This window comes from Protopterus annectens, chromosome 6.part0 (genome assembly GCF_019279795.1).
Source record: "Protopterus annectens isolate FY-2018-M chromosome 6.part0, PAN1.0, whole genome shotgun sequence".
NCBI classification, from domain to species: Eukaryota; Metazoa; Chordata; order Ceratodontiformes; family Protopteridae; genus Protopterus; species Protopterus annectens.
The window spans coordinates 268,411,349-268,425,019 of NC_056737.1; the positions used below are offsets into that span (position 1 = coordinate 268,411,349).

At 37.8% G+C, this 13,671-nt stretch overlaps 1 protein-coding gene across 5 annotated transcripts in view; it reads right to left on the reverse strand.

The window, feature by feature from the left end:
* Positions 1–13,671, reverse strand: part of VPS39 (VPS39 subunit of HOPS complex) — a 1,019,836-nt gene that overhangs the window by 286,904 nt on the left and 719,261 nt on the right. For all 5 annotated transcript variants that reach the window (XM_044074020.1, XM_044074018.1, XM_044074019.1 and 2 more), the window contains exons 10-11: positions 13,107–13,227; positions 3,631–3,760 (exon numbers count right to left, since the gene is read on the reverse strand). In XM_044074020.1, the coding sequence (XP_043929955.1) occupies positions 3,631–3,760; positions 13,107–13,227 (251 nt within the window). The remainder of the gene's footprint in view (positions 1–3,630; positions 3,761–13,106; positions 13,228–13,671) is intronic.

A 13,671-nucleotide genomic window follows, 5' to 3' on the forward strand; every position in this document is an offset into this window, starting at 1 on the left:
TGGAGCTCAGGTAATTTGCACTGTAACTTCCAATGGGTGGAGCCTAAGCCTTTTGGCACAATCAACTTATGTCTTCACATTTCAAACAAATGTTCGCATCTCTGGAACCACAGTGGTTATGAAAGTATAAATGGCAAACTCTTCAGCATGAACTATTTTTTATAGTGGTAGTATTCTTTAGATTCTAAGTCTTAAACCAAATTTTACACATCACAGTAAACACAGTAACTATTACATTTGTAATATTTTGTAAACAACTTAAAATATCTTAGCAACCACTCAAGTTACCCACCCACATACTATCAGCAGCATTCTACTCATCTAGCTAAGAGCATTCATATGTGGCTAAGAAGTTCTGTCTGTGTTACTTGGTTGTTGAGATATTTAAAATGTAAAATGATATCTATATAAATTAATATCATTAAAATAACAGTCAATATCTATTTTCCTGCACTATACAGAGGTCAAATATTAATGCAGTTGAGTTTGCCATCATGTAAGCTTTAAGAAGAAATCTTTTAAAACCTTGCACACAGCATGGTTTAGGAATTATTGATGCAAATATGAACAAGCAATACTGGACGCATAGAGGCATCAGTAAAAGTTAACTGCAGATGCACCTGGAGGTGTCACTTGGATGTAATGAGCTAATAATGATTAAACAACACAACAAAGACTATAAAACCAACATTATAACCAATAAAACAGAAATTACTAAAAATAACACCAAAATGACAAACAAATCTTATTATCTTAAAAGATTCACATACATTAAGGCACATTTAAATAATCATGACTGGGTTACAGCATCCAAATTAGTATGACTGTACATAACACAATGACTATTTTCCTTACACCTACTGGAACTCTAGCATAAGCACTTAAGGTTACTACCCTTTGTACTATAATTTTCATTATCTAATCTTCACAACTGAAGAAGATATTTATCTTATGTCAACAGCTGTCACACATTATGAGTAATTTCACTACCCCAGGCAGTTCATTTATGGAGCATGCAACTCTTCTAATTTACGAGTCTACTTTTTTCCATTTGCCATTAACTTTTTTTTTCAACCGGTAACAGGAATAACCTCAACAAGTCACTCATGTGTCTTTACCAGCCACCTAATGTTGTTGTTGTGTCTTTCGGCTTTTCCCGGTTAGGGGTTGCCACAGCGGAACTAAGGTCCGCTAATGATTGTCAGTAGATTTTTACGTGCCGAGTTGCCAGCCCTGACGCACAACCTTCAACAAAGGTACGCCCATTCACGCATGTCTCCACACAGAAGACGCTCTAGCTGAGAATCGAACAGGACAACGTCTTACTGTGAGGCAACAACGCTACCGAAGCACCACCACTGCAGTTTTTACCAGCCACCTAATAAAAACATCTAAAAGAAACACTACTGCTAAAAAAAAATCACCTTATTTAGCCAGGCATTTAAAATTAACAGCATTCCCAAGACATGGGCTGCCATGTTCCTTCGGGTAGCATCCAAACATTTTCAAAAATGCTCCAAAGATATTAGGAAATATGCTGAAGTCTACTGGGGGAGTATAATTATGTTTTTTAAAGAATCCATCCCCATTTTCTGCTAAGCATCAGCCCCTCTCAGCCAATTGGTTCACTTGTTCCCCATCACCATGGGGATGGTTGAATGAGAGTGGTGTTCATTAACATGGCCATTATTGCTGGTTCACATTTTATCCTTATTACAATCCACACCTGTGGCTAAAGTAAACACCTCTTTTATTAAGTTTCAGCTTTTTTCTTACTGCTTAAACAACATATCTTGCCATAGTGCTTCTGATGAATGTTCTGACTTCATATTATTAGCGCTCTCTACTTTAACAATGCCTACAAAAAACTTGCTTTCTTGTTTTCACTCAATAGCAAGTATACTCTTTTGAACAATATTGCAAACTGATTCTTTCTACTGCAACTTTTACATAGCTGATAAAATGCAGGGCACTTTTTCATCGCATGCTTACAAATGCATCTACTACATGAGCCTTGACTTTCAAATGCATGAAACTTCCCATGCACCTCACACTTCTCCTATGTAATCACCATTAATGTTATATCAAATTTTCATGTTACATCTCATTTTCATATTTATTTGACTTATCTTTTACTTTGCATTTTATTTGCCCTAATAATTCCTTTAACTGTGTACATGTAATTCAGTTGCTCTTTACAACAGTCATGGCTTTAGATAAGGCCAGGTTTGCTCCACTTAATAGCTTGATCCCCGTTATTGATTTCTTACACACATGCACACACACACACGTGCACACACTATGTCTTTTACCAAATAATTATGCAGATGACCAAGTTCAGTCTTTAGCTCAATTCCTCAGTACTGTAGCAAACAGTTCATTTTTTAAAGAGTTCTGATTCCTTGCAAAGATAAAATGACAAGAGGCAAGGTGATTTTTTTATGTTCCCAATAATTTCTGAAATTCTCCTTTACTATTTTGCATTCTCTTCAGAAAGGCGAAACTGGCAAAGACTTTCAACATGTCTTTACCATCAACATGCTGAAATGTAGCAAACTGTACCTTTTCCAGTTTCTTTGCTATTCCACCTGCTGTAAGAAACAAACCAAATTCCTAGATCCATACCCAACAGCTTTCTGCAACACCACCTTGCAGCAAAACAAATCAGCACTGGTGTAATATAATGGGCAAACTTAACTTATTTACATTGAGTCTGTTTAAGAATACCAGGCAAGTTGCATCTTTTTTAGAAACTGTATTTTATTTCTATGTATAGGGGGGACCATCCCTTAACTCCCTCATTCTCCATCTTTAAAAAAATCTATGTGCCTGGGGTTAAGGGTACCGGCTCCTTCACAGAAATTACATTAACTGTAAATACCCCACACAAGCAGTATAGTCAGCGTGCTCTACATATCAACACAACAGAAATCATGTTCTCGTTATAATAAAGAGTGCACCTTCCCCTCTATTAAAACTGTGCAGAATAAGGGCAAGTAGTTCCTCTTTTGTAGTCACAAAGTAAAATCGAAGCATTAATACAACAGATTTTGACAGGATTTGCCAAACATTACCAATTCAATACTTTGTATAACACATAATTACACAAATCTGACAGTGTTGATTGCTGTCCGATTTATTACACTTTCACTGATAGTTTTGTAGGTTACAATTAGAACAGTTTTCCACAGAAACAAAATACTTTGAGGTTTTCATCTGACTTATAAAAATGAAAAATGTAATGGCGACTTCCTTTTCAAAAAATTAAGTACAAAATACAAACTATATTTCTACACTTTGTACCAAAACAGTGATGTAAACTGAATAAAAGTTTTCACTTACAGCAACATGTAACACTTATGACATTCATCAGAATGCTTAAAAATCTGTAAGGTCTTTACTGCGTCTGCCAATACCAAATACCATACACTTCCACGTAATTACAACACTTTCACAGGAACCCAATTCTTTCCACAAAACCCTACAGTTTCTGAGATTCAGCAAAAGGAAACAATAGTGTTTCTAGAATCATGGTCTTGAAGCTCCAAAGACAAAAACGTTTGTAATGCCGATTATAAAGATACATCACATAAACACACATAACTTTCCCTACTTTATGGTCTACTGTACCTGTGCCAAGTTTTGCAAACACCTGCATGGAGTCATCAAAACGTTTCTGACAGAACAGATTGAAAGCATATAGGTTCTGAATATGCTGAATCTGCTGTGCCTTGTCTCCATCTGAATCATCCTTCATTTTCTGCAAAGAAAGAGGTAAAGTTATTTGGGCGAGATAACCCACCTGTTTGGAATACTGTAACTGACCTAAGGAAGGACATTGATATTTCTCTTCCTGTCTTTATACCAGCAACATAAATGGGCATATCAAACCTTTCCACTTCTCCACCTATTAACTCCCATTCTCATCATGCAAACTTCTTTGTGCATAGCTCTCTATGCTGTTCAGCCACTAACCATTTCAAAGATATACCCCAAGCCATACCAACTCACATTCAAAGTCAGATTTCCTTGTCTAAATTTAGTCAATTTACAATAAAGTATTAATGAACATAAAACAGAGATTAAAAAAACAGCCTTTATCACAGCATTTTATGACAAAAGAATACAGACAATAATGATGGTCAGAAACTAAATTAAGTTTGTAGCTAAAAAGGAAATGATTCTTAAATGTTAAGTGAAACAAGTATATTTTAAAAGAGCTCCTGAACATATGCAATGTTAGAGACTTCCAAAGTCAATGGAGCAGTAAGTTTCAAAAGTACAGCTCTGGAAAGGAAAATAACTGAACTGCAGCAGACCAATAGCAACCAAGTGAAAAAAGGGGGCAGACAATAAGGGACAAGTACCACTTTTGGTAGCTGGAGGTAAGGTAAGCCAACACAAGAAGCTTGTACAAATGGGATCATACAAGCACTTACTGTGTATGCTTTGTGGACTGATGTGCTATGGCAGTAATAAGGAACACTGGTAAGAAGCAGGGCTACAAACTCTTGAAAGTAAGGAAAAATTATAAAGAAAAGACCCTGGCAGGGAAGAACCTTATACGCTGTTCAGCAAAAAAGCAATTCAAATTGCAATTTCTTTTTTTTTTTCTTTTTGTTACAACAGATGACTTCCAGTAATTTAGAGAAAAAAAAAAACATCAACTGTATACAGAGGTGTCTCAAGTAAGTGAGACAGTGGAGAAATATATAAAGTCAAATGAAAAAAGGCTAGAAAAATAGAAGAAGCTTTAAGTAGCCATTTAGATGCGCTGATAAACTGCAGAAATTACAGACTGAAATTAAGGAAAGACTGGTTGAATGTGAGGCATCTCAAGAAGTACTTCAAAAATTAGTAGAAGACAGAGCGCACAGAGAAATCCTATGACTTTTTGCCATACCAGAGAAACCGGGAGGAGGGGACAGTATTAATTTTATGAAAATACAAAGAAGCAATGGAATTAGTGTTCCAGGGCAAGATTTAACCCTGAGAGCACATTCTGCATATGCACAAAATCAGGCTAAGAGAAAGCATCAAAAATGTATAATGGTCAAGATGCAATCATACCAGCAGAAATAGCTGCTCCTGAAAAAAGTAAAGCTAATGGGAAAAGTATTACAAATTGGGAACACCACAGTGATTCTGTAAAATTATTATTCACTGTACACCAGTTTATCCTGGCAAATGGAGATTCTGAGAGGCATGTGCGAGACTTAAGTTGCTATATCCAGCGGTCTTCAGAATATTTTTTTTCCTGGGGAAGTGAATGCAAATTTTGGAAGAAAAGCAAGTCTTGATTTATGTCAAAGTTTAGAAAGGCACTGAATGGACTGAATAAGTGACTGCAAGTAAAACAGTTTTTGTTTTCATTAATATTCATGTAAATATTCATGTAAAAGTTTCCTGACATAAAGTGCACATTATTTTAAGAGTATAAAATAGTTCTGTATAGCATGCAGCCAGTGGTATCTTAAATGCGAGGTGGGAGCCGTAAAACATTATCAGTGACAGCTGAATACACTAGTAATACTAGGGAAAAAAGACTGGAAAGAAGCAAGTAAAAGTTAATATAATGTGATCTTTAGCTGCTTGGGAGGATGCAAATGTGTACTGATCATATTTTATATAAAATTAGGAAACAATAATAACGTACCCAATTTTTATACAGATTGTAGCTTAAATTAAAACCATTAACCATTTTTGAAGTAAAAAGGCTTACACAAAAGGGGAAATGATAAAGCATATAAACATCTGAAGCTCCTTTTTATATCTGCAAAGTTTTTTTTTTTTTGCTCACTAGCACCTGTTCTTGGCTGAAAACGAGTTGCATGCAGGTATGGGCAATTAATTATGATAGGTCTGAACAGTGTGTTCTGAATGACCATATCTGTGGATCTGCAAGGCACAACATAATTAACTTTTAAACGTGTGAAAATAAAACGTAAGAACTGAAGTAAGTTTGAAACTGTTGAAAGTAAATAGTTATATAAGCAATTGATTCCCTGGCAGCCTTTGAACTTAAATACATTAAACAAAACAATGCACAATTTAGTTAACTTATTTAAGGGCTGCCAGTGAACTTTCTCCTAAGGCTAATAGTTAATGCATGTAAATCATTTTTTTGCATATGGAATGGGAAGAGACATAAGAACATACAACTAAGTGAGATTATGAAGGCAAAATTAGCATTTATCATAGTGAACCTTAACATTATAAAAGATAACATTGGTGGGCAAAGCCATTTATTTATAACTATTCTTATTTTGATGGGTAAATTTCTTTTCTGGAAAGTTTATACAGTAGTGTGCATTTGCTGGAAGATATCAGAGCAGGGGTTGAAAATGTATTTGTATCTTGAAAGCTGTTAATGAAGCAAAACGTCTGGGAAAATGTGACATGACTTCAAACAGAGCTAAGAATAAGCAACTACATACAAAATCAGTCTGCCATCTATTAGGGTCTGCATGTAAGCTGCAAGATATAAACACAAGTTTAAAATGAACTGTCATATATAATGAGTGGGAGTAGTGATGTTTGGCTGCTTTGTCAATATTAACATGGGATGCAAACAGCCTTACAGTTATAGACAAAAAGCAATGAGCATTGAATTACATATCATAGGTTCATAGGTACAGACTAGGCTAATGACCACTAGAGCCTTTTTAAGCTTAGCTGTCAACCAAAATGTGTTCCACAAATTTATTTTATAGGGAGTGATTTAATCACTGCCTCTCTCCGTAACAGAGACATGCACCAGACCAGAGATAAATTTCTGATTACCCACCAATTGGTCTAAGTTGAGTTTAAATAGGGTTAGGGAGGAACTCTTGGTCTAAGTTGAGTTTAAATAGGGTTAGGGAGGAACTCTGTTTCACATGGATAGGGAGCCTGTTCCAGAGAATGGGAATTCACTGAGAAACATATCTGTCTCTCCAACATGTCCTATTTATGTTACAAACAAAATTTAGGTCTTTTGATCTAGTACTCCTAATGCTGTTTATTTTGAGGATGTGCAAAAGGTTCATCAAAACAGGGTTCAGGGATGCCTTGAACACCAGGTAAAAATTACCTCTCAAAAGTCTGTATGATACCAAGCAAAGAGACAGGGCTTTGAGGCAATCAGCGTAGGAAATTGTGTTGATTCCCTCTATTCTTTTTGAAAGGAACATTGTGGACATTCCAGCTGCTGCATGTGTCTGGTCATGTACATATCAAAGGGGGCATTATACTCTATGATGGATCCAATGAGGGCAGAGTACAGTGGTACAATGACTTCTCTGGACCTAGAAGCCACGCCCTTATTTATAGGTTGAGCAACACTGAATGATTTCCTTACTACCTTAGACACACATATTGGTCAAAGGCAAAGTCATTATCTAAATGAGTTCCCAGGTCTCTGACTAGTGGATCAATTTTTGGGGGTGTTTTATTGACGACATAATTACCCCACAGTGGCAGACTTCTCAAAAGGTACTATAATGCATTTCTTGGCATTGAGTTTTAAGCCATGGATTTAGTATAAAGTGTCTGTCAATGTTAGACCTTCCTGAAGGGTGTTCTCATCTTGGGGGGACTCAGCTGCTGCTTCCAGCTTGCAGTCATCTGAGAATGTGGTCAGCCAGAGGCCTTTGACATTGGCTTTGATCTTTGCCAAAGAGGAAAGAGCCCAGCACAGAGCTCTGAAGGCCTCCACTGGTGACCTGCCTCTTTGTGGAGGTGGCCTCAACCAATTCTAAACTCTTGGGTGCTATCCATGAGCCTGTAAGCTATCCAGCATGTTATAAAGGGGTTTATGACTAGTTCCATAAGTTGGTGACAATATTCAAGTGAGGTATTGTATCCAATGCGTTAGCCAGACCAGTATGTACCTCTGTCACATCATCCATTGCCTTCAAGACCTTTTCAAAAAAGTCCACCAGGTACAGTAAGCATGACCTTCCTTTGACAAAGCCAAAACAGGATGGATCCATTGTACAGAGGTCTCCTATGTCCTTGTTGATAATTTCCATGATAATTCTTTCCATGGCTTTGCAAATAAGACTAGTCAGAGTAATGGGTCTCTAGTTTCCAGGATCTGTTGAAGGTCCTCCCTTATGGAGTATATGCCAAAAACAGTAAAGTTACAGGAGAAGCATTTGAATAATAATGAACATGTGACTTTGACAAAGAAAGGAATTCAGGATGAGCATTCAGAAGAATATCAGGTGCAAAGAAAAATGCAATAATAATACTGACTGCAAGATGGGCCCTGCCAGAAATAGAAGAAAAGAAAAGAACAATAATGGCAGTTCTGTGGTAGCAAGCCATTACTGGCATGTGAGGAGAGTTATCATGGATATATGTTCCACTTTAAACAGCCTTTATGGAGCTCAGTAGAATTTTGTTGGAAATGTAAGGTTTTAGCAGGGTATATTTTTTATTAGTAGGGAATGGAATCAATTTTAGCAGTGAGGATGTATCAGAAGAACGAACCAGCTGTAAACACATCCACCAAGGAGTCCCAGGCAAATTCAACCAAAAACAATTTAATCGAACTGAGCGCTTTCATCTAGTGTTACACATACTTCATCAGAGTTAAACAGGTGAAAATAGCTCAATATATACAATACCATTCATTAGTCACATGACCACACACATAACCATACAAATAATTAAGACAAGTTGTATTTTAACCACGTGTTTTTAATTAAACACTTGTTTACCGTACTTACCCAGTTTAAAGGAGGCAAAGGGTTAACCTGTCTATCTGAAAAACTTTGTCCTGTCTAGATAGTACCAGAGTTATCTGTGTATATCCATTCACTGCAAAATTCCTTCCCCTCCATTTTAGCAATAGGGAATGTGATGGGACAGGGCACTAATTTAGGCACTTTGGCTACACAGCCACTAGTGGGAATTGTTTGTACACCCCAGTATCTGGGAAAAGGGATTTGTGATAGGTAGCGTGGCGTGTCCAGCACTTTTTTTTCATCATGCTATGCTCCTATGAGCCTAGTCCCCACTAATAGGCTGGAGAGATACCTCAGGATCTTTTCTTTTTTTTTTACTTTGGTGCTCTACCAATTCAATGCAGATCAGACATTTGCAAAGATAACTTCAAGTTCAGAAGCATCAGCTCACTGGTATATTACCAAAGAGATTGTGCTTGCACCTTCAGGCATCTCCTTCTTTACAGGATCTGTACAGGATCTTGTAGAAAAGAAAGATGCCAAGACAGGGGCTGAGAAGACACCTTACTGGAACCAGTACACTTGGGCAAGTTTTTACTACTGTAGCAGCCTTCCTGTCTTTAGTGTTCTTTATGAGAGTCCTCTTTCCCTCAGCCTTTTTTTGGCCCTGGTCCTTTATGTTCTTTTTTAAGAAGTAATGTGTCCATACATGAAGCAGGTCGCTCAGCAGTCTGCATAATGACCTCTAATTTATTTTGAGCCAACCACACATGAAGGTTAGTCTTATCTATATTTACAGGTATTAAAAGCAAAACAAATGCAAATTACAAGTCGACTGCAAGGTGGGACTTTCCCATACAAAGTATTTTCAATGGTAGCCCCTGTATGGGATCTGGTGCTCTCAACAGCAAAGGCTCTTTAAGTCTGTACAAAGCATACTAGTTTTCACCACGAAAAATACAATTAAGCCATTAATATCTATAACAGAAGAAATGAGCAATGATTTTTTTCCTTAATGGGGCACTTATCTTTTTGGAATCACAGAAGAAAAGTTTTTTCTGCTGAGATGAACATATTCCAGCTTCAAAAAAGAACTGAATACACTGCAGGGCCAGGCTGAATGGCTGGCTTATCTAAGGATACAAGCATGTTTTCCCATTTCAGACAGGAAATAACTTGTACCTACGGATCCACACAGCTCTGTGGATTGGGCCAGCCTGGCAGATATTAGCCAGCAGATAATTCTCACACATAAGGAAGAGCACTGCAACAGGGATCCATAAAAAGACTATTTATGCCAGTTTTAGTTTAGCCCCCTGCAGGAATATCATCTAAGCATGCTGCCAGAATCACTACATACAAATAACGGTAATTTCTCTTGGTTGAAATGTGTGCTTTACTGAACTCTTAATCACTGAATCCTACTAGGATTGTGCATACTTTTTCACTCTTGAGTACAGATGCAAGACCAACATATCAGCAATAAATGGTGTGGAAGGAATAATCATACCTCAAGAAACAGGTTTGCATGGTACTGAGCAAACCTCTCCTCTAAGAGAAAGCACCATCTAGTGGCACAGTAGTCCAGCAAGTATATTGAGAACTGCATTTTTTTGTTAATTTAATATGTGTTTTGTTTCTCATGCCTGTCAACTATTAAGCAAAGATTCTGAGCTGCTCAGGACACCCTTGTCTTAGTGGCCTGAAGGTCTCAGCTTGCAACCCAGACCACAGCTCTCTCAGTTTAAGAATGGACAGTAACTGACCCCAGGCCAGAGGAATACCCAGCAGCATCTTTATCGTCAGAAACTTGCTTTTCCACTAAACTGACTGGTGAGGGGAAGTACTTTCTTATAAATCTCTACCCCAATCACTATCAGCTGACATGGGTGCTCACATCACTGTCAGAGTCTAAAACACTTTCTCCCCGATATGTGCATGCTCCACTACATACCTCACAAACAATACCAAGAATGGTCTGGCAGCACCAACCCCACATCGCCACTCAAAAAGTGTTGTGAGCCGGTGCCTATTCCATCAATAGAGGTTTGTTTTTAGTGTGAAATGGGCAATTTCTTTCCTCCTAGGATGTGTGAGCCCGCCTGGCCACTTATTCTTATCCACCATCTCCAGCACAGCACCCAGAGTGTTACTCATTCCCATGTCTTCTGGGCTGCAAACAAGGCCTGATGCCATGCAAATGGCCCCACTAACTCATTACTTCCTACAAAAGTATAGTTGTCAGGACACAGAAATCCTGTGCATCCTGTAAGAGTATGCTTGCCTTGACAGGAGACTTCCCTGTACTCCAGAAACGAGAATACCCATCACTGTTTGGAAAGTCTAATTTCTGAAGTTGTGAAAAATGTGAAGATATAAAAACAAAGCATCTACCAGCTGTTATGATTTAATAAGTGTGACAGTGAAAACCTCATCACAGGACATCCAGAGCTGGAGTTATTAAGAAGTGTTTGCAAAAAGTTATGAAAAAATAAGACATAATTCCAAGTTTACACTAATAATGCAAAAATAAAAGTGTTAAACTACCATGTTGGGGGGGGGGGGTAGTGTATTCAAGTAGTGTTTGTTAGTAAAAAATGACATTAAAACATGACTGGCTAGTGAAGACATTCTGAAATACAAATGCTCTTTTTAGTGAAGCAGTTACAACCATCACCTGTATTTTCATAACTTCATTAATTTCATAATAACTGTGACCTACAGGTGAAAAAATTGCACCAGCGTATATAAAACATTAAGACTCACAATGTTGCCACTAATACTTGCCATCTAATATAAATGGTTTTGTGGACTACTGTTGTTTAGAAATAATTGTGAAATTATTATATGCAGACTTTGCAGAGAGTTGGCAATATCACAAAACAACAATATGCTATTCCCTATTGTCATGCGTCACTGGAAAGCTACTGAACAGGCTCACTCGTATCTTGGAGCTATGTTGCATACTTACAGAGGTACAACCCTTTTTCTACAACACTAGTATTTTGGCAAATAAAATGCAGTATTTCTTTAATGCCTGTATTATATTGGGTGACTTCAACTACCCAAACATAGACTGGGAGCATTACGACACTAAGGATAATCACAAGGCTTTCTGTAGTTATGTTAGGAACCTTGGCCTCAAGCTAAATCATCAGGCCCATACATAACTATGGAGTATAAATCAGCATCTACAGTTACTATCACCAATGTATACCCCACTGTACACCAAAGAGATATCACATTTTACATGTTTTGTGAATCACCATTTATCAAATATTATAAATCTAATGTAGTGCGTTTTCAATAGAAGGTTTTGGAAAAAACATTCAGAAAGCAAGTGGTTTCCTGACTTAAAGTTCTCTGAAGCGAGAGATGTAAGCCTCCTGCTGTTCTGGATTAAATGAGTTAACTTTCATTTTTGCTACAATGGTTATTCGTTCTGCAAGATGCAAAAAACAGGTCATCAGCAAAATACACTTGTGTAGTAAATACTCCTCAGTGCACAAAACATGACTACAAGGAGAGATTTTTCTACACTCACAATTCCCTTTTACTGAAAGATGATGTGCAGTGAGAGGTCAGACAGAAGGCTGTGCTGAACACCACTACCTGCATTCATCTTATTATTCTCCCTTTTTTATTACATTTTTGCTCGACTGCTGTCATTAATTTCAGGCTCCACTATCACCTGATGTTTCAAAACTCCATTTCCTGATGCTGTCATGCTGCCACATCTGTAGAAATGGAAGGTAACAAGGTCTGGTTTATGAGAATGTAAACTTCCCAAGTCCTTACGGCATTCATAGCTCCACAGCAATCCTGACCTCTCCAACAACCTGGTGACTGTTTCCAGCCTTGGCTTCCAGCAGGGCTTGAGGAATGATCACCCCCAATGGCTTAGTTATTACACCTCAGCAGGATAAACATGCCCATTCTCCCCATTGGCAAAGACGGACAGGGAGGATGGGCAAGCTTATCCTGGTGGGTAAGCATGCCTATCCTCACTATCAGCACAGATAGGTATCCAAGCCATTAACTGAACTTTGGTTACCTGTGCCATAGTCGAGGATTCAATGCTCTTTGCCACTGGACTGGCTATTCTTCTCACTTGTTTCCTAACTTCTGCTTGACTACAGGTACTAGAATATAATGGGTGGCAAACATACACCACTCTACTTACATTAACTCTTTCTGCCATAACACTAAGCCACCACATGATGACAAGGACATATCTCCCATCTGTGGACAATGACAGCAATCCACAAAATTAAGCAAATTCATGTTGCATCCCCAACCACCTGCTGGACAAAAACCTGAAAACTAAACTCATACCATAGAATGACAACATGGAGGGAAGAAACACTTTCTGTCAAAATGGTGGGTGGGCTAGCCTGGTAAGATTTTGCTTTAAAGGATGAAATTATAACATACCGCCAGTTGCAAAGCAAGCTCAAACTGTTTATCATGAAGAAGCTGCTTGATCTGTGTTGAGATTGATACAGGAACTAAGCGCCAAACAAAATGGTTACTGGCCACGTAAACAATGTTAGGCCTACAAAGGACAAAAACAAAAATTAGTTTTAAGCATTCTCTTTTGGACTTAGCTGCAGAATTTAAAAACAGTTGTAAGAACAAACTCTGAAGACTAAGGATTTAATAGTAAGAAAGAATCAACCCAATTAATTAACTAAAGTCATGCTGCAGTGCTTTTTTTCACATTTTGAAGTTTTATCAAAATGTTTCATTATGTTCCAGCTTTCAACATTTCAACCTTCAAATGCACTCCGATTCTGACGCAGTAAATCACAAGAAAACTGCAGTCAAAAAATCTACAACTCTTGACTCACTCGTTTGTTTGTTTGTGTCTTTCAGCTTTTCCCGGTTAGGGGTCGCCACAGCGGAATTCCGGTCCGCTAATGATTGTTAGTTGATTTTTACGTGCCGAGTTACCAGCCCTGACGCACAACCTTCAACGAAGGTACGCCCATTCACGCAT